The sequence below is a fragment of the Nicotiana tabacum genome, chromosome 18 (genome assembly GCF_000715075.1).
Source record: "Nicotiana tabacum cultivar K326 chromosome 18, ASM71507v2, whole genome shotgun sequence".
Classification (NCBI taxonomy): domain Eukaryota; kingdom Viridiplantae; phylum Streptophyta; class Magnoliopsida; order Solanales; family Solanaceae; genus Nicotiana; species Nicotiana tabacum.
Window position 1 is genome coordinate 159,343,503 of NC_134097.1, and position 22,388 is coordinate 159,365,890.

Sequence of the window (22,388 nt, forward strand, 5' to 3'; positions counted from 1 at the left end):
CAAAGTTATGGGTGTTTAACTTATTTTAATCAACCTCCCCCATGCCATTTAGTCTTGTTCTCCACTATCCTTAAATAATATGTTAGTTTTGATAGTATTTTAATACCCCTACTGTCAGCCCAACTTAAACTAACCATCTTCTGATCTTTTCATACCCCCAAACTACCCATGTTAACCCTTGGTTATTACTGTTTTACCCTGCTTCAACAGCCTGAAATTTTGAACTTCTGAAAGTTCAAACTCAAACTGCCCTAAACTGAGTTCTAGCTATTACACTGCAGGTACAAACCATTCACAGATAATGTCAAACAATCAGCTAAACGACAATGATTCGATCAATCATATGAAGCTATACGAATCAGAATATTTGAACATTCATTCCTATAAAACTAATCGACGACATTTATCTAATCGACTATACTAATTATAACATAGAACAATCAGTCGATTAAACAAATAATACGAACAGGGTCCCAAATGCTTCAGGCAGCTTGGCACAAAACAGGGGAACAACATGAATAAAACACTCGACGACACTGATCAAATCGAGTATGTATCCTACTACACGCATTTAATAATGGACAGAAGAATAATCGACCAAATAAAAGGTTTTACGAAGATGGAAAAAATTGAAAGAAAACATCAGTAAAATCAACAACTAACTAAACATGCTAACAAACACAAACATCATTCAAACAGAAACAGAAAAGAAAAGGAAAACTCACTGTGGAAGCTCAACAACGAACGACCCAGGCCTGAACTGGATTTGACCATTTGACGTCGAACAGACTTTAATCGAGGTGTTCTCAACCGAGAACACTTCGATTAAGGTCTATTAGACCCCAACCAACCATTTAAACTGGCCGAATTCCCAAAGTTCTTATGTTCTAGGGTTTGAACATTCCAATTCGGGGCTTGAGGGTTTGTGGGTAGATTCGGACCAAACCAAGCTTGGTTTGGTCACGAGTGAAGCCAGGGTAGTGACTGGTGTGAAACTGGGGTGGGTTGGTGTAAATCAGGGTTTGGCTCGAATCTTCAGAAGAAGATTCGAGACGGTGTAGGTTGATTCGAACCCAATGTTTTGCAGATCCGTGTTCAGGGTGGTTGGGTGCATCAGGGTGTTACTTTGGTGGTCACCAACGTCGTTGCCGCTGGGTTTACAGTGAGGGGGTGGAAGGGCGACGCTAGGGTTTGAATGGGGGATGCTGGGTCGTGTCTGAGAGAGACGATGGAAGGGGGTGTTCGGATAGGGGGCATGGGGTGTGATGAGGGGCTTATATACGGAACATGGCAATTAATTTGAGTCATTGGATCAAATAATCTCAACGGCTTGGATTAATTGGTGAGGGACAAGACGGGGTCGTTTGGTGTAGAAACGAGGTCGTTTGGTTTTTAATGAGGGGCTGGGTCGACCCGAGTAAGCAGGTCGGTTTACGGGCGCGATCGTGGACCATTGGATGAGTATGGATGAATGGCTCAGATCAAACGCCCTATGCGACGTCGTTTGGGGGGGCGTCCCTGGAACCCTGGTTTGGACTGGGTCGTTGCAAATTGGTTTGGGCCTGATTTTTTAGTTAAATTTTGGCCCAAATCCGGTCTTTCCTTCTTATAATTAAACCAAAAATTCCTAAAACCCAAAATTAAACTACACAAATATTAATTAACACCTAACAACAATTATCCAACGAATTAAAACATTTAATAAAATTACCCTGACAATAGATAGAATAGAAATGCATACTTTTTTTGTGATTTTCGCTTTTTTAAAAACCAAATAATGGTTAATTAATTCTTAAATGTGCCATTTTCCTAAATGCATGCAACATGTATTTTGTATTTTTCTAACTATAGCAAGGCGAGCATTTACGGACAAAACAATTATCAAAAATGTCACACAAATCCTCAAAATTGTACCCGAAGGTAACTTGTTTTATTTATTTTCCGATTTCTTTTGGAGTAGTTTCTGTGAAGAAAAAATCACGTGCTCACAGATATGATGGGATGCCTTCAGAGCCTTGATGATATTATGTACACCTATACCTATGCATGACATGATATTTATATGCACGTGCATGACACTATAAATATTTCAGAATTTACAAAGTTATTCAGACTTACAGATGTATTTATTTATTCCATGTTTCATCTGTGTCTTTTATGTACTGATTCTCATGACTTACATACTCAGTACATTATTCGTACTGATGCACTATTGCCCGGGGCTTGCGTTTCATGCCCGCAGGTGCAGGTAGACAAGCTGATAGTCCCCCTTCTTAGGATCCTTGATCAGCGAGAGTTGGCGTGCTCCACTTGATCCGGAGCTGCTTTTGATTTTGGTATGACATGGCTTAGCCCCGTCTTTGTACAATTGTATTTCTATTAGAAGTCTGTAGACATTTATGTATAGTTGGATAGCATGTGACCTTGTCGGCTTTCAGTTTTGGGTATATAGTTGTCTATAGCAGCCTTGACGGCTCGCCCACTATATTCCGCATGTATATGTACATATACCTTTTTTAGGTTTCCTTCATGTATGTTATTCTCGTAATTCAGCAGACGTCATTCAGGTTTATATCTTAGACGCATGCTTAGGGGTGTTCGACAGGTAGGACTCGGGCACCCGTGGCGGCCCATCGGTTTGGGTCGTGATAGCCCAATACCAATTGATGAATGTAAAGATAGATGATGCAAATTGACAATAATGCAAAACAAACCAATGCCTGGTCAATGCCCTCGAGCTAGTGAACTCTCGAGCTTGATAGAGTAAGAATAGTTAAAGAGCAGTAAGTTGATGAGCAGAAGAAAGAAATATTATATTGCTATTGTATTCTTCAATGTCAATTGTCTACAAATGATGGGGACCCCCTTTATATATTAAAGGAATCCTAATTATAGTACAATTCTAACTATGGAAGTAAATCCCACGATTGGTACAAATAACCACCCTTGATTTGATCTGCTCCGAGATTTTCGCTGTGATCTCCGACCGGTTACGAATATCTCGCCTTCATGTTATTGCATTTCACTCGAAGTCGGTTATACTTAGTCTCGATTGCTGTTGGCCTCGGTCTCGACGGACACTTCGATCTTTGGACTCGATGCCTTGTCTTCGAGCTCGGGTCTGATTCATTGCAAGGTTACCCCGACGCAACTCCCTTGTCTCGATCAAAGATTTTGACAGTATACATACAGTTTATAGTAAAAAAAATTGAGGTGAACAACTTAATAAGGGATTTGATTGTCTTGCACATAACAAAATTATTTCGTGACAACAAATTTGTATTAACATCTAATCACACAAAAGCAGCGTTGAGAATCAGTTTTATTTTTGACGATTTTCACATGATTGTCCGTAGTGACAACAATTCTTTTCATAGTTTGCTTCTAGAAAAAACCTCCAATTCCATCAATAATAAAATAATTGTCAAATTATCTATATCTATCTATATCTATCTATACTATATTAAAAGCACGAAGGCCCTTAGCAAAATGTCGTTTGTCTTTTTTACCCTTTTAAAATAAATTTCACATTGGACAAAATAGTTTTCCTAATATTTAGGATTTAGTTCCTTAATTAAATTATGTATCAAGTCCTAATATTTAGGAATTCAAATCAACTAAGATTTTACCTTATTAAATTATTTTTGCATTTAAATTTATTTATATAATTGTAATCATTCCATATTAAGTTTACGTAGGATTTTAACATCAACTAAAATTCTATTAATTAAACGCTCTAATAAACTCACCCAACACATGTACGTTCAATGATGGTAAGAAAATATAGGGGAAAATCACGGAAACCATTTGGGTTAATTGATTTTTTTACTTTAAAACTAATTTTAATTTAAATTACCTTATATGAATTATTCTTTATTTTAGTAACGTGACATAATTGTCATTTTTTCATGTTATAATTCAAAATTTAAAATTTGGCATAAATAAAAATCTAATGAGTTACTATCACAATAAAATTAAATAATTAAGTCTTTGAATTAATTATTAGCAAAAAAAATATAATCCAACTATTTTTCAAATGCATCATCTAACTAGAATTAATTTTTTAGTTGACAAAAAACTTTGATAAACAAATTTGTTTCCACAAGATCAAGAAAATTGAGGGTGAAAAAATAAGTAAAGAACGAATATCAATTATATATTGCATTAAGAGTAAAATTTAAATACAAACTAAAATTAATAAGAATAAAATAGTATACATGATTATCTACTATTTGAATTAAATCATTCCTTATTAGAACAATGTACGAACTCCAATATCTAGGTACTTAGATTATATTGCAAAAATATCTAATTAAATTTAAATTTGAATAAACTAATATTAATTAAGATTTGAAAGGGTGGGAAGGAGTTTCCACGTTTTAAATGCTTGGACGAAATTATAGTTATATTTAAATATTTGAAGTTTTAGCTAATAAGGATTAGAATCAAGAAAAATAAATTTTTGCTTTAAGGTTGAGAACCAATGGTTAGTTCTTAAATTAATTAACTAATTAGTAATTAAAAGTATCCAATTCATTTTTTTTATAATTTATATAAGTAAAATTATTTTTTAAGTTTACAAAACTCTTAGGCTACATAGATTTATTTCTATATATAAAAAAAGGCATTGGTCATATCAGAAAATAGAGCAAAGTTAGTAATAGTATTAAAAGTCAAATTGATAAAAATACAAATTTGAGGCAATAAGGATGAAATATTAGTAGATAAAATTTATTTTAAATGTGCGTTAATATTTATAATTATCTTTTTGTTTCTTTTCACATTCATTTCAACAAGTGATAGCTCCTTATATATTTTTTTGTATATTAAGTTATTTTTGAAAAGATATTAACTCAACAATTATTTTTAGACTTTGCACCATCATTTATCAATTTTTTTGTGAGCTATAAGGCCAACCTTTTCATTCTCAAAATCTCTAAGATACCAAAAGATTCAATTATTCAACTTTTCAATTTATTTTATTTAACAAATCTTTGAAGAACCATAGAAGTATTTTTTGATTTATTTGTTTCAGTATTAGGTAATAGAAATGCAAATAATTTTAAAATCACAATAAGACATCTAAAAATTTTGATGGAGCAAGATTTCTTTCATTTTTGCCAAATGAGATCGATATTCATCATTTTAAAGAACATACCCTTCTTCTAATTTTTATTTAATAACTCAAACACAAAATGTGATTTTTTTAAACTGAGTATCCATTAATATAAATACACGCGCAAAGAGCGTACTCTAAGACTAGTACTATATTAAAAGCACGAAGGCCTTAAGTGAAATATTGTTCGCCTTTTTTACCCTTTAAATGCAGAGTTTATTCTGGACAAAATAGTCATTTGTTATTTTCCTAATAGTTAAGACTTTAAAATAATCAAAATTTGGTATTTCTTTATTTAAACTAAAGTCTTATATTTAGTACTTTAAAATCGATTAGGAATTTAAAATCTATAAATCCTTTCCTTAATTAAGTAACATAACTTTAAGAAAAAAAGTATGGAAATCCTCCGCTTCTTGATTATGGAGCAAATTTAACTTTTCTGTGTTTTCTTTAATTTAATAAAATTACACAAGTCTTTTAGAAAATTATTTTACAATAGAATATCATAGAAACTTGCATATCGTATAAACCGGTTTTACTCCTTATGCCTTTATATTATGATTTTTGAATTTTTATATATGTTATGTATTTTGAACAAGCAAATCTAATTATTAAAGTATTTGTAATCGATATCGTGATGTAGAAAAATCCAAAAAAAAAACTAAGAAAAAAATTAAATGAAAGCTTGAGCGAAATGCTCTAGCCTTTAAATTTTATTTATGTACGTGGCAATCATCAAGAGCTCTATTGAGTATTTCAAGCAAGCAAATTTTAATTGATTTTAAAGTCTTAAAAAGTACTATTTGAGATTATTACTAAACAATGTTAGATAATCTCTTCATTTGAATACTTACTAACGATTTGGAACGAAATCAAGTAAAATAATTTTTTAATAATTAGGACTTTGAAATCAACTGAATTTTAATTATTAATTTTTTCCTTATTATGTATCAAATAGTAATATATAGAATTTTAAAATTAATTAATAGAAAATATGTTCTTATTTGAACTATGTCACATAAATATAATATTTTTCCATTGTGTTGACAATACTTTGACGAATCATACTCAAATCAAATATCAGACAAATATAATACTTCCATCTTTATATTTTATATCTTCTTTGTAGAAATTTATGAATTTTCTTCCGCAACATAAAATATTTTAAAAGTTTTTGGGTGTGAATGTGAATAACAAATCAAAATTACAAATGTAAGTAAATACATTGGAAAACATTTCCAATGAAACAAGAAGATTTGAATGAACTTGAATGAGCATGTGGTTAAATTCTTCGTCTCTAAATAATAGTATCATTGTATGTACACCAGTGAATAGAATTGCTAAAGTAGACATTTTCATCGATCAATACTTCTCAAATCGGTTATGTTTTCTTCATCAAATGACTAATTTCTCTTGGATTATTTAACTGAAAATAATCAAATTCTTAATTATTTTAAACTTTTTTATTAATATTAGAAAGGAACATGAAAGGAATTGTAGTTATGTTATATGGTTTAAATAGGAAACAGATTTATATAAATTGAATAGTTTCTTATTTTAAAATTTTAAATAGTAGGACTTTTAAATGAACAATATTTTAATTATTAGATCTTTCCTTACTTGAACTACGTACAAATCCTGCTATTTAAAACTTTAAATTACCTTACATTTTACCTTATTTAATTATTTTCTTTGATTATGACATAAATATAAAATTAATGACAAGTATGAATCGTAATAGTAAGATTGTTCTTGTGACAAAGCCATCAAAATGATAAGAGAGGCCATATATCAACTTCATTCGTAAATTAAGTGTGATAATACATTGAAGTAGAGTTTCCCACTATTAAGAATGATTACTAAACTGAAAAGGCAAGCATTAAGTCCAAACTTGTATGAATTTTTTAAAGTTAACTAATACAAATAGAAATTTTAAATACAAATCCCTGAATAATAATACTGCATAGATGAATGATTGGAATAGATTTTCAATTTTAGTTCCAAGTGGTTCTCTTGGAATAAATAAAATGTTCCTTCAAATAATAAATGAGTAAATAATTTGAGTTAAGTCTGTGAGGACTTGTGTGGAACATGTTTCTTCCGTTATTGAGTTAGCAAAATAGAATTAACATTCATCATTTTTAGGAATTTACACTATTTTCTTTAAATTCTATTTTGTAACTCAAAACACAATTCCTAATAATATTTATGTGGGTTTTTAAAATCTTTTACTCAGCGCCACAAGGAACACACGCAACGCGCGTACCATAAGACTAGTTATTCGAAGACCAACCAAACATCTATTGTTACTTGGTCGTTTTCTACATGATGGTTGCTTTGAATATTAACCAAAATACTATGAAAGGTATAACGCAGCAAAGTCATAATGTCTCATCAGGCAAGATTTTCAAAGCAAACCTAAAATCGTTGGATTGTAACATCACATCATTTTGCTAAATGAAAATCGGAGTAGTAATATCTATCAAGAGCAAACAACAAAAAATGTAACACATTATGCACTTTAGAATGTACGTAGCCCTAAAAATAGAAATGGCAATCGTTAAATTTAACTAGAAATTAAGATATACGTTTCACGACAAAGAAGTTTCTAATCTACCAGAAAAATAAAAAAGGGAAAAGATATAGTCATTGTTATATACTATCATGATATTCAAGATTGTAATAAAGTTAATGAGTTTAATTTGTCGTTAAGTCAATAAAATCTTTTTTTCTCTAGCATTGAAAACTATCATAAGTTAAAAGCTAGCTAATTAATCAGTAAATATCGACATTTCACATCGTACGTTCCGGATTCAATATCGCCTTAATTTTGGGATTTTCTGAAGACTATTGTGATGACCCGCCATGTCATCATGCCGCATAGGTGTCATTTGACATATATTAATGCCATGTGGAAGCTTACATAAGAAGAAGGCTAGCATTTGTGAGAAGATTCTAGAGAGGTATGGATATTTTCTTAGGAAGAACCTAGATCCTTATGGATTTGCTAGGAAAGTCCTTGGAATCTTCTAGGCTTGTAGATAATTCTAGAAAAAACCCTTATCTTGTAAATATCAAGGACTTGTGTAATAATTAATATTTACACACTAGCCCCTAGGAGACTAGTATATAAAGGGGGTCATCCATTTGTAATTCATCAAGCAAACAATTCAAGTTCTCTCTAATACAAAGCTTCCTTTAACAATTCTCTTGTGTTCTTTCTTCTATTCTCTTAGCGATCTTGAGTGTAGTAAGGCTGACTTGACATAGCAAGAACGTGAGCAAGTTGTGCAAGATCGTGAGCGAGTTGTCAAGTGCCACACGTGTACTTAGTTAACACTAAGGACGTGACAACGTGGTATCAGAGCGAAGGTTTCAACTAAGGGAATGGCGAACGACGGAGAAATTAACGTTGCCAACACCCAAGCCAACGTCATCCAGGATGCTGCTGGCAAGAGCAGCCGTAGCAAAAAGAGGAATGCCACCAACAAGAGCCAGGAGGTGACACCTGAGGTTGTGTCAAACGAAGGGCTTACATCCCAAGAACCATCTGCCACTGAGGCAAGCGAGGATCAAGTGGAGGTCCTTCTAGAGGACGTCTCTCTCGGTAAAGAGTGGGTGATGAAGATGAACGCGGGGATGGACGTCGTGGAGATCTTTGTCCAACGTTTGGGAAAGGTGGAAAGCACCCTTAATGTTCTTGAGGGGCACACTCTTGAAGAGATTGAGAGTATCCGAAATGACTTAGAGGGACGTACACAGACTGAGATGGAACTAAGGCAAACCATCACTGCCTTAGAGTGCAGACTCATGCATGCTTTGAGTACTATCGATGCTATGAAGGCAAAGATAGAGCCACTCGAGAAGGATGTTAATGCTGGCGTGACCGAGGTAGCCAGTAATGTTGTGGTGACGAGGGAGGCCAAGATCGAGGCTCCCAAACCCCCAGTGTTCAAAGGTATTCGTGATGCACAAGAAGTGGAAAACTTCCTTTGGCACTTGGAGAACTACTTCAGGCATGGTAAAGTGAGGGACGACGAGGCCAAGATCAACACTACGGTATTGTACCTCTCAGAGACTGCCATGCTATGGTGGAGAAGGAAGATGGCCGACGTGGATAAAGGTCTATGTACTATTAGCACATGGGATCAGTTCAAAGCGGAGTTCAAGCGATAGTTCTTTCCAAACAATGTCTTGTACGAGGCAAGGCGCAAGCTTAGGGAATTGAAGCAAATATGGAGCATACGTAACTATGTCAAGGAGTTCACTACCCTTATGCTTCAAATCCCCAACCTGACCAATGATGACTTGTTGTTACACTTCATGGACGGGTTGCAAAATTGGGCTAAGCAGGAGTTGCAACGCCGACAAGTCACTGATATAGACCAAGCCATAGTGGAGGCCGAATCATTGATGGATTTCAGGCATTACAAGCATGAAAAAGGCAAGGGCAAGGAGTCAAAGGTTAACAATGTCAAAGGTGAGGGAGATCGTGACAAAGTCAAGAAGATACAACAACAATACTCCAAGACTCAAGATTTCAAAAAGTTGAGTGGTCATCAGGGCTACGCCGAGATGAAGGCGCAGGTCGAGAAGAAGGGATGATATATATGCGGAGGGCCACATGGCTTCAGTAATTGTCCTGACCTCAAGAGCCTCGATGCCATAGTACGTGAGCGGAAGGAGCAGCCACAAGGAGAGAGTCCAGGAACCGCACAGTTAGGTATGATCGGATTATGTGTTGCTGTCATGAAGCAAGCTATCCAACCTACTGAGAATGGCAATCAGTACGTGGATCTCACCATCAACAACAAGCCCGCTCGTGCAATGGTGGATACTGGAGCAACTCATAATTTCGTGAATGAGGCTGCCGCAAAGAGACTGGAATTGAAGCTTGCTCCAACTAACTCTCGTGTCAAGACCGTGAATACCGAGATACAAAATGCTCGTGGGGTAGCTAATGGAGTTGGTGTCAAATTGGGAACTTGGAAAGGTATGACAAACTTTACCGTAATCGCTCTAGATATCTTTGACATCATACTGGGGCAAGAGTTCTTTAGACATTGTCATACTTTAATCGACCCCTACCTCCAACGACTCTTGGTTATGGAGCGAGAAGGAACTTGCATGGTACCTACAGTGACTATGCCACACGGACAGATCCAAGCACAACTCTCAGCTATGCAGTTTGTCAAGGGGATCAAGAAGGGGGAGCCAATGTTCGTGGCAACCATTGCAAGTCTAGAGGTGGACAAAAATTTTCAAGAGACAGTTCCGCCTTGCATAGAGAAGTTGCTTAAGGAAAACAAAGATGTCATGCCCGAGGAGTTTCCTAAGCACTTGCTGCCCAGGCAAGAGGTGGATCACACGATTGAGTTGGAGCCAGAGGCTAAGCCACATGCATTTGCCCTATATCGTATGGCACCTCCCGAGCTAGAGGAGCTCAGGAAATAATTGAAGGAGCTGCTAGATGCTGGTCACATTCGCCCATCAAAGGCACCTTTTGGCGCACCAGTATTGTTCCAGAAGAAGAAGGATGGATCGTTGCATTTGTGCATAGACTACCGAGCACTTAATAAGGTCACCGTGAAGAATAAGTACATGATCCCGCTCATTGCTAACTTGTTCGATAGACTTGGGCAAGCCAAGTACTTTACCAAGGTGGATCTTCGAAAAGGCTACTACCAGGTTCGCATTGCGGAAGGGGATGAGCCAAAGATAGCATGTGTGATGAGATATGGAGCCTTTGAGTGGTTGGTGATGCCCTTCGGCTTAACCAATGCACCGGCCACATTTTGCACCCTTATGAACAAGATCTTCCATCCCTACCTTGATCATTTCGTGGTAATCTACCTAGACGACATAGTCATCTATAGCAACACCTTGGAGGAGCACATGGAGCACTCAAGGAAGGTTTTTTAAGTCTTGCGAGAGAACAAGCTATACATCAAGAGGGAGAAATGTGAGTTCGCACAATCAAAGGTGCACTTCTTGGGCCATATCATTAGCAATGGAGAGCTACGCATAGATGAGGCTAAGGTACGTGCTATCCAGGGGTGGGAGGCACCTATAAAGGTAACTGAGTTGAGATCCTTCCTTGGCCTTGTTAACTACTATCGTCAGTTCATCAGTGGATACTCAGCAAAGGCTGCACCATTGACTGAGTTGTTAAAGAAGAACAAGCCATGGGTTTGGACGGAGCATTGTCAAAAGGCATTTGAATGCCTTAAGACAGCTGTAACAGAGGAGCCAGTCTTGGCATTACCTGACTTTGCCAAGACATTTGAGGTGTACACAGACAGACTTCGCCATTGGGGGTGTCCTGATGCACGATAAGCATCCAATAGCATTTGAGAGCCGCAAGTTAAATGAGACGGAGCGATGTTACACGGTATAAGAGAAGGAAATGACTGCCATTGTGCATTGCCTTCATACATGGAGACATTATCTGCTCGGGTCGAGGTTCGTGGTCAAGACTGATAATGTGGCTACTAGCTACTTTCAGACACAGAAGAAGCTCACACCAAAGCAGGCTAGGTGGCAGGATTTCTTGGCTGAGTTTGATTATGCGCTGGAGTATAAGCCGGGAAAAGGTAATGTTATAACCAATGCCTTGAGCCGGAAAGTCGAGCTTGCTGTAATTACTTCAGCGAGATGGGACATTAGGGAGGCTATAAAAGAAGGCATGCAACATGATCTAGCAGCCAAACAGCTTATCGAGTTAGCCAACAAAGGCAAGACGATACGGTTTTGGATAGAAGACGACCTACTACTTACCACAGGTCGGCGGGTCTACGTGCCTAAATTTGGAGACATTAGATGACAGATCATAAGGGAGAGTCATGACACAATATGGGCTGGTCATCCAGGTCAACGTCGCACTAGGGCCCTGGTTGAGTCAGTCTACTATTGTCCACGCATGCGTGATGATATAGAGTGCTATGTGCAGACTTGTCTTGTCTGTCAACAGGACAAGGTTGAAAAACAACAACCCGGAGGACTTTTGGAGCCACTACCAGTTGTAGAGCGTCCATGGGAGAGAGTAACTATGGACTTTATTACTTGTCTACCGAAGTCCGACGGTTATGGTACTATTATGGTGGTCGTGGATAGATTTTCCAAATATGCCACCCTCATGCCCGCCTCACCAGGTTGCACAACTAAGGAAGCCGCCAAGCTGTTCTTTAAGAACGTGATGAAGTATTGGGGCTTACCAAGGCATATAATCAGTGATCGAAACCCCCACTTTACTAGAAACTTTTGGAGAGAGTTGTTTGACATACTTGGTATGGAGCTGCACTTTTCTACTAGTTTCCACCCACAGACGGATGGACAAATTGAACGAGTCAATGCCTTACTAGAATGTTACTTGAGGCATTATGTAAGCGAGTATCAGAAAGATTGGGCAAAGCTCCTAGACATCGCCCAATTCCCTTATAACTTGCAGCGGAGTGAGTCCACTGGGCGGACACCATTTGAGCTAGCCACAGGCCAACAACCACAAACTCTACATTCAATAGCAGCCGCATTCGAGGGAAAGAGTTTGGGGGCTTATCATATGGCCAAAGGATAGGAGGAGGAGCTCGACACTGCTAAGTCCTACTTAGATAAGGCAGCTAAGAAGATGAAGAAGTTTGCGGACCGTAAGCGGTGTCTCACATACTATAGAGTTAGGGACATGGTCATGGTGAAGTTTAACCCAAGACAGTTCAAGGCACTACGGGGCATGCATCAGAATCTGATTCGCAAGTGTGAGGGGCCATTTAAGATCGTCGCCAAGGTGCAAGATCTCATACAAGCTTGACATGCCATCGTATCTCAAGATCTACCCTGTCTTCCATGCTAGCATGCTTAAGCCATATCATGAAAATAAGGATGATCCGAGTAGGGGCCAATCAAGTCAAGCGCCAATAACTATCACCGCCTTGCATGATCGGGAGATTGAGGCTATCATAGATTACTAGGCCAGGCGAAAACAAGGGCAAAAAGCCACCGCTATGTTCCTCGTCCATTGGAAAGGGCAATCACCGGAGGAGGCCACGTGGGAACAATATGAAGACTTGTGGCAATTCAAAGATAAGATCCGAGAGTTTATGCAATAGCATTGTGTCGCGGTCGTCTCAATATTAGGTGGGGGAGAGTGTGATGACCCGTCATGTCATCATGCCACATAGGTGTCATTTGGCATATATTAATGCCATGTGGAAGTTTACATAAGAAGAAGGCTAGCATTTGTGAGAAGATTCTAGAGAGGTATGAACATTTCCTTAGGAAGAACCTAGATCCTTATGGATTTACTAAGAAAGTCCTTGGAATCTTCTAGGCTTGTAGAGAATTCTAGAAAAAGCCCTTATCTTGTAAATATCAAGGACTTGTGTAATAATTAATATTTACACACTAGCCCCTAGGAGACTAGTATATAAAGGGGGTCATTCATTTGTAATTCATCAAGCAAACAATTCAAGTTTTCTCTAATACAAAGCTTCCTTTAACAATTCTCTTGTGTTCTTTCTTCCATTCTCTTAGCGACCTTGAGTGTAGTAAGGCTGACTTGACATAGCAAGAACGTGAGCAAGTTGTGCAAGATCGTGAGCGAGTTGTCAAGTGTCGCACGTGTACTTAGTTAACAACTAAGGACGTGACACTATGGTGTCTTATCATATTGGTCAATATTGTTGATTTATACAAGTTATTTTAATCAATACAAACACTATGAAACAAAATCACAACAAACAAGAGCGAGAGAAATTCAAAAATAGCCAGATTTACAACTGGTTGTTCAAAAATAGACCAGTTTCAAAAGTAATCGAAATTTAGCCACTTTTCATGTAAAGATAAATCTGGGAGAAAACACTATTCAAAATCCGGAAAATACACCAGTATATTATACTAGAGTTTCAGCATAAGTATGCTTGAACTCCAACATATTATACTAGAGTTCCAGGATAAGTATGCTGAAACTCCAACATAATATGATAGAATTCCAGCATAAGTACACTGGAACTCCAGCATAATATACTGGAGTTCCAGCAAGTATAATTGTCCAGTATAATATACTGGAGTTTGGAGCACCGGTGCTCCAGTCTCCAGTATATTATACTGGAGTCAGCAAAGTATATCGGTCCAGCATAATATGCTGGAATTCATACACAAGTGCACCAAACTCCAATATATTATGCTGGACCGGTCTCTGTTGCAGCAAAATAGTGGCTATTTTTCATTGACTTCGTAAATGTTGGCTATTTTTGAATTACCAATTCGAAAACTGGCTATACCGTGCTATTTTTACCCTCAATATTGCTTTGAAAAAAATTACGTAGATTAAGTTTATTAGACACGTTAATTAGGCTTGCTATTTGTGAAAAAAGCTTCTCGTTTGTCTATGTTAATCAGTGAAATGAGGTGTAGACAACACTTTTAGGGGTCGTTTGGTTGAAATACAACTTATATCGGTATAAGTTATATTGTGATATGTTATGATGAGATTAGTTATGCTGGGATTGTTGTTTATTCATTGTTTGGTATGTTGTATTAAAAATGATAATTGCATAATTCCTAAGAAGAAGGTATAAGTTATACCGGTGCTAATTACCCCACCTTTTATAAGGTATAAGTTATCCCAGTGTTAAAATTAACACCGGGATAACTTATATCTGGTTTGCTAACCAAACAGAGTATTAAGGTGGTATTAAATTTTTATACCACCCTTATACCTTCTTATACCTCATACCAAACAACTCCTTAGTGAATGACTTCCTTTAGTGAAACTCTTCAAAACCATAGTTCTAAAACTTTGAGAAAGATTCTTTTGTAATAATTCCAAAGGTCAGAGGCGGAGTTAGAATATAAAATTTTATGTATTTAATCTTTCGGTTTTCTTCACTATTCCACTCATTAGATTTCCAAAAATATGGGTTCAAATTCAATACTTTTTAAATTTTAGTGATTCTTTTACATATGTATTTTTACCTCGTATAAAAAATATTAGTTCAGTTAAACCGGTTATTTATACTCTCCATTCGCCACTTAGGTGTTTACTAAGAAGTCCCACAACGTGTTTTTCTCTGAAAAATTCTAATTAATAAATAAATAAAGCAAATCCCTATTTACAATTCTCTCCTCATAATGCGACCTTTGAAAAATTCTTTTGATTGCTTTTTGAAACAAAAGGGCAGGGAAGTGACACAAATTTTTCAATTACTGATCGAAGTTTGTCAAAAAGGAGAGGACTCCCACTCTATGCAATTATATATTCTTGCTATACTTTCTTGATGTTTGTTTCCTATATATAGAGTTCTATGATTAGTTTACCTAATTTTCATCGAAGAACTGGATAATTAATAATTACAACTATGGTGTAACTTGTTACATTAATTCTTGATTTCGAGTCTAAATTTTAGTTTGTAACCTAAATATTGTTAGAAAATTAGTGATATCTCAAAAGGTAATGTCCATCTTGGTTTGGGAAAACTTTTCTCTTTGAAATATTATTTACATCTATTTATTATTTAGTAAGTTTTTTTTATAATTAATAGAGTCAAACTAGCCGTTACTAGCCGTTATCTAGCCGTTGGAGTAACAGAAGATTGGTATTTGAAGAGGTAGACACACTTTCTAATACAACTTTCTGAATCATCTTCTTCCTCATATATGTTGGGTTTCTTTCTTGAGTTTTCTGTTAGTTCTGTTTCCAGTTTAATAACTGGAAGAGCTTGTTGAATCCTAGGGGATACGCCTAATTTTATATATCATGGTGTATGCGAAATATCCTTAAGGACAGTGTCCTTGACACGCCTCAAGCTAAATCTTATTCTCCATAATCCTATATTTTTCCAACAAATATTTCATGAATTTATGATTGTATACAGTCGAAATCGGAGAGCTTGATTTCGAGGACTTAATAGTACCCCGGGTTCGAGTTCGGGCAGCACAAAGTAAAGACCAGATCTGACTGAAAAATGCATACCTCGAGGGAGCAAATCGGAAACCCGTCATGATCTGCCTCGAGAGCAGTACAATTTCGATGACACTCAAGAAAGAGCGGGGATTTCTCAAGGACATGTGGATCAGGGCATAAATTATGGGATAAGATTTGTACGAAATAGTACGAGTCCGTACTAGGTTGTTATACAGCTGTACTAATAGAATTCTTTACCATAATTGGGAATGTACTAGATTAGGGTTTTCGCCTCCTATATAAAGGGGACCTCAATCATTTACAAATCTCATCTCATTCACTGCAATAGAACATTCTACTATGTTGTTCTCGTTTACTGTGCTCCACAATTGTTGTTCAGCTTCATTATTTTTACTTTATTATTTATACTTTATTTGCTCTTAACTCACCTCGAGGCCCCCGTTGCTCTAACATCATTGGTTTGATTCATCAATTCTTCTTACTTAAACTTAATAATACTGGTATATTTACTAGTATTAGAATAAATCACGTATCTTTAAAATCACAAATCACCTTTAATTGTTACTCACATTTTTCGAGATAAACAATCATATATTTTGTTTGAGATCATTCAAGAGGTTCGTAAAGACTTCCACGCTCCTCTACTTTGGTAAATTTACAAATTAAAGTTAGCTCAATTACTAACTTGACCGTTGAGAAATGGAATGCAAAATCAGAACGTTATCTTTAATTTATTAGCAGTAATTAATCCTAGAAAAAATGTTGAAGGAGTTGATAAGGTCTAACCAGTTTTTAACTGTGTTCGAATATGGTACAACTTTTGAGGCACATAGTATACGATACGGTTGAAATTAATACATCTTAATTTATGTTTTGCATGCATGATTAGTTCACCTAACGAAGGACCTAGTTGGTTTAATTGCAAGTCACGTTTGTATCAAACACACTTTTAACTTTCTCTCCTCAAGTTAACCTATCAACTGGTCAATAGAAGACTTATTAATAGTTTTATTATGATAATGACCTCTAGCTAAATATCTTATGATATTGTTTTCAATTTCTCCAAACTCAATATCATTATCAAGTTAGCAGTTTATTATAGGAATTATTCTAGATATTAACTTTTATAATTTATTCAATTTGGGTACAAACTACAAACCATAGCAGTTAGTATGATATGTTCATTATTTTTAATACAAACCCTACTAACTTTATATATATACTCTTTTTGTTCATCAATATTCAGACAAAAATTTACGCTAACCATTAGGGTTTGATGAACAAAAATTACCCTAATCGGCCCCACTCAGTGAGTCTTTTTAAATTCTTATTATTCTTTATCTCACCGGGAAACAGTCTATCTCTTCATAAGATACGTTAAAGTTTGCGTACATACTATCCTTCTCTGAGCTTGCTTGTAAAATTATACTGAATTTGTTGTTGTTGCATTATTCTTTGTCTCCGTACCCCGTATAAAAGCCCTTTTCAAAATTCCAACAAAACATCAACGTTCCAAATCGTAAGGCAATCCAATAGGAGATATGCAAATTATATTCCATACTTTATTGTCTGAGTAGCAGAACAATATGTACCTTAAGGAAATTTGAGAAACAGCCAACTGAAATAATGAATACTACAAAGACATGCATGTGTATTCATTAAACGGTACCCATGTTACTATTATTACATGTCTCTTTTGCTTCTTTTTCTTCTTCTTTGTTTCTCCTTTTGGTGAGATAGAGGATTCAGGATTGGGGTTTTGGGGGGGGGGGGGGGGTGGTTGGAGAGGAGGTGGAGCATTGAGTGGGCTCCTGGAAATTGTTTTTTTTTTCCGAGTTATAAAATTCTAAGGGCCCGTTTGGCCATAAAAAAGTTTATTTTTTTTTGAATTTTTTTTTCGAAATCACTGTTTGCCCATGAATTTTCGATTTTCACATGAATATAAATTTCGAAATTTTTCGAAAAATTGAAAAATTTCAAAAAGCTAATTTTCAAAATTTTCACTTCAGATCACTCACAACAATTCAAAAACAGCCCAAAATTATATTCATATCCAAACAGAACTCTAATATTTAAATACCATTTTCATTTGAAAAAGAATCTCACCTTTGTCCGAAATTTTACAAATTTTATGTCCAAACTCCCACTAAACAATGAAGCGCTGGCCATACTCTTTCTCTGTTTGTTGGCTATATTCGAATTATTTTGAATATTTTATTTCATATAGAGTATATCAATTATTAGATATATATGAGAAACTAATGGCAAAATTATATCCACACTAGTTGTATGATTATTACTAAGAGTCATCGACGGAGAAACAAAAGAAATTGGAATCAATGATTCTCTTCCTTTAGGATAGAAGGAATTTTAAGTAGAAATATTCTTGTTATTGCTATGACTCATAATTCCTCAAAAAAGTGGATTAGATCTAAATAAATTAAATATGTGCGTTAAGATATGAATGCTTCTTATTCCACAACAATAAAAGTACCTTTTCACTCTTTTATATACTAGGTAATTTCACTTAAAAAAAAATATATTCCATGCTAATGGATTCATGTACATAATCATGGGTTCCGAAAACGTTAATAGACAAAATATGCCTATAAGTAGTCGGAGTAATATTTTGAACATGAAACACTATAGTAAGAAACTCATTAATATTTTAATACTGTAAGGTAATAAAGACTCCTTTTTTCTTTGAGCCGTGAGTCTATCAAAAACAACTTCTACGTACTAATCAAGATAAGATTAGTACTTTGTGGCAGTGGCAGAACCAAAGATATCTTAGCATTTATTAACAAAATCAAAAACTGGAAACTCCAAAATGACCAAAGAGACAACACTATCAGCCTTAACTTAGGGCTTGAGCCAATAAACCCTAAACCCAATTTTCATTTTCTCCTGACCTAGCCCTAAGTTCAACAAAAAATTTAGGCCCAGCCCATTGTCAAAGACTGATTTGGGCTCTTTAATCCATGCAAATTCAAAGCGTAATGGAATTCTCTTATCAGTTCCCTAATCTTCTGGTTCCCGAATTTTGCTGTCAACAAGGTTTGAGTGAGCGTGAGTGTCACGTGCGCTTCCTCCACAGACTCCCAAAAGTCAATTGGAGGGAAACTCATCTAGCCGTCCATTCAACATTCAATGGACAAGATTTTCCTCAGTTAAATCTACTCAAATATATATGCCTAAAAAGAAAAAGAAAAAGAAAAATGCAAATACAAAAACCACAAAACTGTGGGAAGAAAGAAAAAGGGGTGAGAGTGGCAAAAAGAGAGAAAGATATCACTCTAGAGAATAAACTGCGCCTGTTCTGAGAAAAATTCAAGAATCCCATTTCATATTAGGGGGAAAAGATAAGATCTTTGGCTGTTTATTGGAATTGTCTTAGGAAAATCATTGAATCTTTCATCAAAAAACTCATTTTTTTTTCAGTTTTGGGAGTTCTCTGCTGCAAAAGAAGAAGGGAGAAGAAGAAAGCTTATATCTTTGTAATGTTTACTATTTTTTGTTTGTTTCAAATCTTTGTGTTTTTCAGTTCTTGCATGAGATTTTGCTTAATGGGTTTGCATTAATTTATATGCAGGGTTTTTTGAAAGAATCTGGTACAGTATCTAAGCATAGATCTTGAGGTCAGTCTCTTTGTTTGTTTAGTTTCTCTTCAATTTCTGGTCAATGAGTTTATATATGGTCTTATTTTTAATTTTTTAGGTGTTACAGATAGAACAAAAAGGTATGGATAAGTTACAGTGGGGAAACAGAAAAAGACTAAGGTGTTTCAAGGTGAAAGATTCAACTTCAAATGGGAAATCTGATGGTGGTATTGTAGTGAAGAAGAAAATCACATCTCGAGTTGTTGATAATACCAAGGAATCTACTCTTCTTCCTCCTATTTCTTCTCCTCATCGTCTTAACAGGTAATTAATTAGAAAAAAGATAATTAAAGGAAAGAATTTTGTTTGTTTTGGCTGTTGATGTATGTGTGCTGGAAATAGTGTCAGTGTTTTGATTCAGAACTATGCCTCATTTGAGTTAAAGATTTGATTCTTATTTCAGATTATGAGTACTTTTTGGTTTCTTAGATGCTCTTGGTAGAGATTTCATTGAATCTGCCTAAGTTTATGTCCCGATTTTGATGCAAAGAATCATTCTTTGATTGAGTAAGGGTTTGAATAGGTCAATTGTATGAGAAGTAATTAGTTTTTTTTTTTGACATACCTATGGAAATACACCTCGGGTAGCCGCGTAAGATATGCGTACACACTACCCTTCCCAAACCCCACTTGTTGGATTTTACTGGATCGTTTTTGTTGTTGTTATGCTGGTTGTTATGCGAGGAGTGATCACAATTTGATGCCTTACCTGTAAATTAGAAGGAAAAGAAGTTCAAAGTTATAGTCTTTAGGTTTGGTTGGGAGTTGGTTTGTGAACTCATTAGATCTGAAGCTAGAAAAGCATCAGTGATTTGTGAGCTAGTAATGATACTTGAGAACAAATCAAATTTGTTTCTGGTGAAGCTATTACAATACTTAAATCATGGATTGCTATTGTTATTGTGATTTTTTGAAGATTCTCATCTCTTAAACAGAAAAATACTTGGATTTGGTTACCTCAAAAGTAAAAGATTGTACTACAATTTGGTGGTTACTTGTTATTGCAGAGATCTAGGTGTGAATAGATCCAACACAAATGAGCATCGTAAGACATCGGTGTCATCCCCCGAGAAGGAGGACCGATATTATACGACGAGAGGGTCGGTAGGTGTGGATGATACTAGCAAGTTGTTCATTGATTCAAGGGAGGAAAAGAAAAAGATGGTATGGCCAAAATTGCTTATCACATTGTCAAGTAAAGAAAAAGAAGAAGATTTTATGGCCATGAAAGGTTGCAAACTTCCTCAAAGGCCTAAGAAGAGGGCCAAGTTGATACAAAGAACTGTACTTGTAAGTCCCTCGATGCTCCGAATTCAGATATATGATCCAAGAATTAGACTTTTATCATTTAGGTGGGATTTTACTGGGTGGTTGTTGTTGATTCTTTCCATGGTAAATCTAGTCTGAAAATAGCTACTTTGTCTTTGTTTTGTGCTGCAGTTAGTGCAACCAGGGACATGGTTGCAGGACTTGTGCCAAGAAAGGTATGAAGTCAGGGAGAAGAAGACCTCTAAGAAGGTATTCCACAGCGGGCATGGTTCGAAACTTATGGATAATCCGCAGTAACCTTCCCCCGCGTGATCTCTACTCTTCTTCACTGAGAAATTTGTATCTTAATAACATATAATGATGTATTTTTTGTGCAGTAACCTTCCCCCGCGTGATCTCTACTCTTCTTCACTGAGAAATTTGTATCTTAATAACATATTTTGATGTATTTTTGGTGCAGAAACCAAGAGGATTAAAAGCTATGGGAAGCATGGAAAGTGATTCAGAATAAAATCTGGTGAAGATAAGAGTGAGGAAACCAAGGACAGAGCCAGATAGATTTTTGGGAATTCTTTTGGAAATAGTTGCAGTTGAAGATGGGCAAAAGATAGAAACTTTTGATTTTATTTTGGTGGCAGAGAGAGAAGATGAGGAAAGAAAATCTGAAAATGATGTAATTTTTGGCATATTATTCCTAATTTAGCTCATCTTGAAAAATGAATGCTTCTTTTCTTGGCTTTCTTTATCTTTATGCGTACACTTGTATGTGTGCTGTTCTATGATGCTTTTCCTTTTTTTTTTCTGCTCATGTTTTCCTCTATGTGCCCTTCCTATTTCTTTCCTTTCACGAGTCTTTCTTAATATCTTTTAGATTTCAATATGAGCACTTCTAAATTTTTAAAGGCTTTGGTATTTATGTCAAAAATTGCTTTCCCTATGACAACTTAACTAGTGTAGTTCTTAAATATTACTCCCTCCGTCCCAATCTATGCAGACTTGTTTGACTGGGCAAAGAGTTTTAAAAAAAAATGAAGATTTTTTGAATTTGCGGTCTTAAACAAGTCAAAAATGAGTCTAGAGTATTTGTGTGGTTATAAAAGTTTCTTATTAACAGTAAAATTAGAAGTTTAAGTTAAATTGTTTTCAAATTTAGAAAGAGGTCTGTATACGGTCAAAATCAGGTATGTTCGATTTTGTGGGCTCGAGGAACCGCTTCGAGAATAAGTTCGAAATAGACTGGGCTCGAGCCCGATTGCGGAGTTCGAAGATCAAAGTGTCCGATGAATATTAGGGCCGAGCATAACTAGCCTCGAGATAATGCCGTTGTGGTTTTGTAACAGAAAAAGCAAGATTCTCCCAATAGCTCAGAGATCAAGGCGTAAATTTCGAAACGGATTAGTACGAATTCGTACTAGGCGGTTAGACA

General features: G+C 35.8%; 1 protein-coding gene across 2 annotated transcripts; it reads left to right on the forward strand.

Annotated features, from left to right (window-relative positions):
- Window positions 1–19,247: 19,247 nt before the first annotated feature.
- Window positions 19,248–21,683, forward strand: LOC107782676 (uncharacterized). Of its 2 annotated transcripts, none has more exons than XM_016603595.2 (6): window positions 19,248–19,531; window positions 19,627–19,672; window positions 19,752–19,957; window positions 20,701–20,983; window positions 21,134–21,211; window positions 21,423–21,683. In XM_016603595.2, the coding sequence occupies exons 3-6, from the start codon at window positions 19,776–19,778 to the stop codon at window positions 21,471–21,473; spliced, it is 594 nt and encodes a 197-aa protein (XP_016459081.2). In that variant the 5' UTR covers window positions 19,248–19,531; window positions 19,627–19,672; window positions 19,752–19,775; the 3' UTR covers window positions 21,474–21,683. The 2 variants fall into 2 exon arrangements, with proteins under 2 accessions (XP_016459081.2, XP_075093687.1); XM_075237586.1 differs by having other exon boundaries at window positions 19,250–19,531; window positions 19,761–19,957.
- The last annotated feature ends 705 nt before the right edge of the window (window positions 21,684–22,388 follow it).

Excerpts from the sequence above, each read along its gene's own strand:
- LOC107782676 (XM_016603595.2), top strand. The coding sequence starts at position 19,776 with ATGGATAAGTTACAGTGGGGAAACAGAAAAAGACTAAGGTGTTTCAAG. Across the intron at positions 20,984-21,133 it reads TGATACAAAGAACTGTACTT|TTAGTGCAACCAGGGACATG; the intron begins GTAAGTCCCTCG and ends TTTGTGCTGCAG. Across the intron at positions 21,212-21,422 it reads AGAAGAAGACCTCTAAGAAG|AAACCAAGAGGATTAAAAGC; the intron begins GTATTCCACAGC and ends TTTTTGGTGCAG.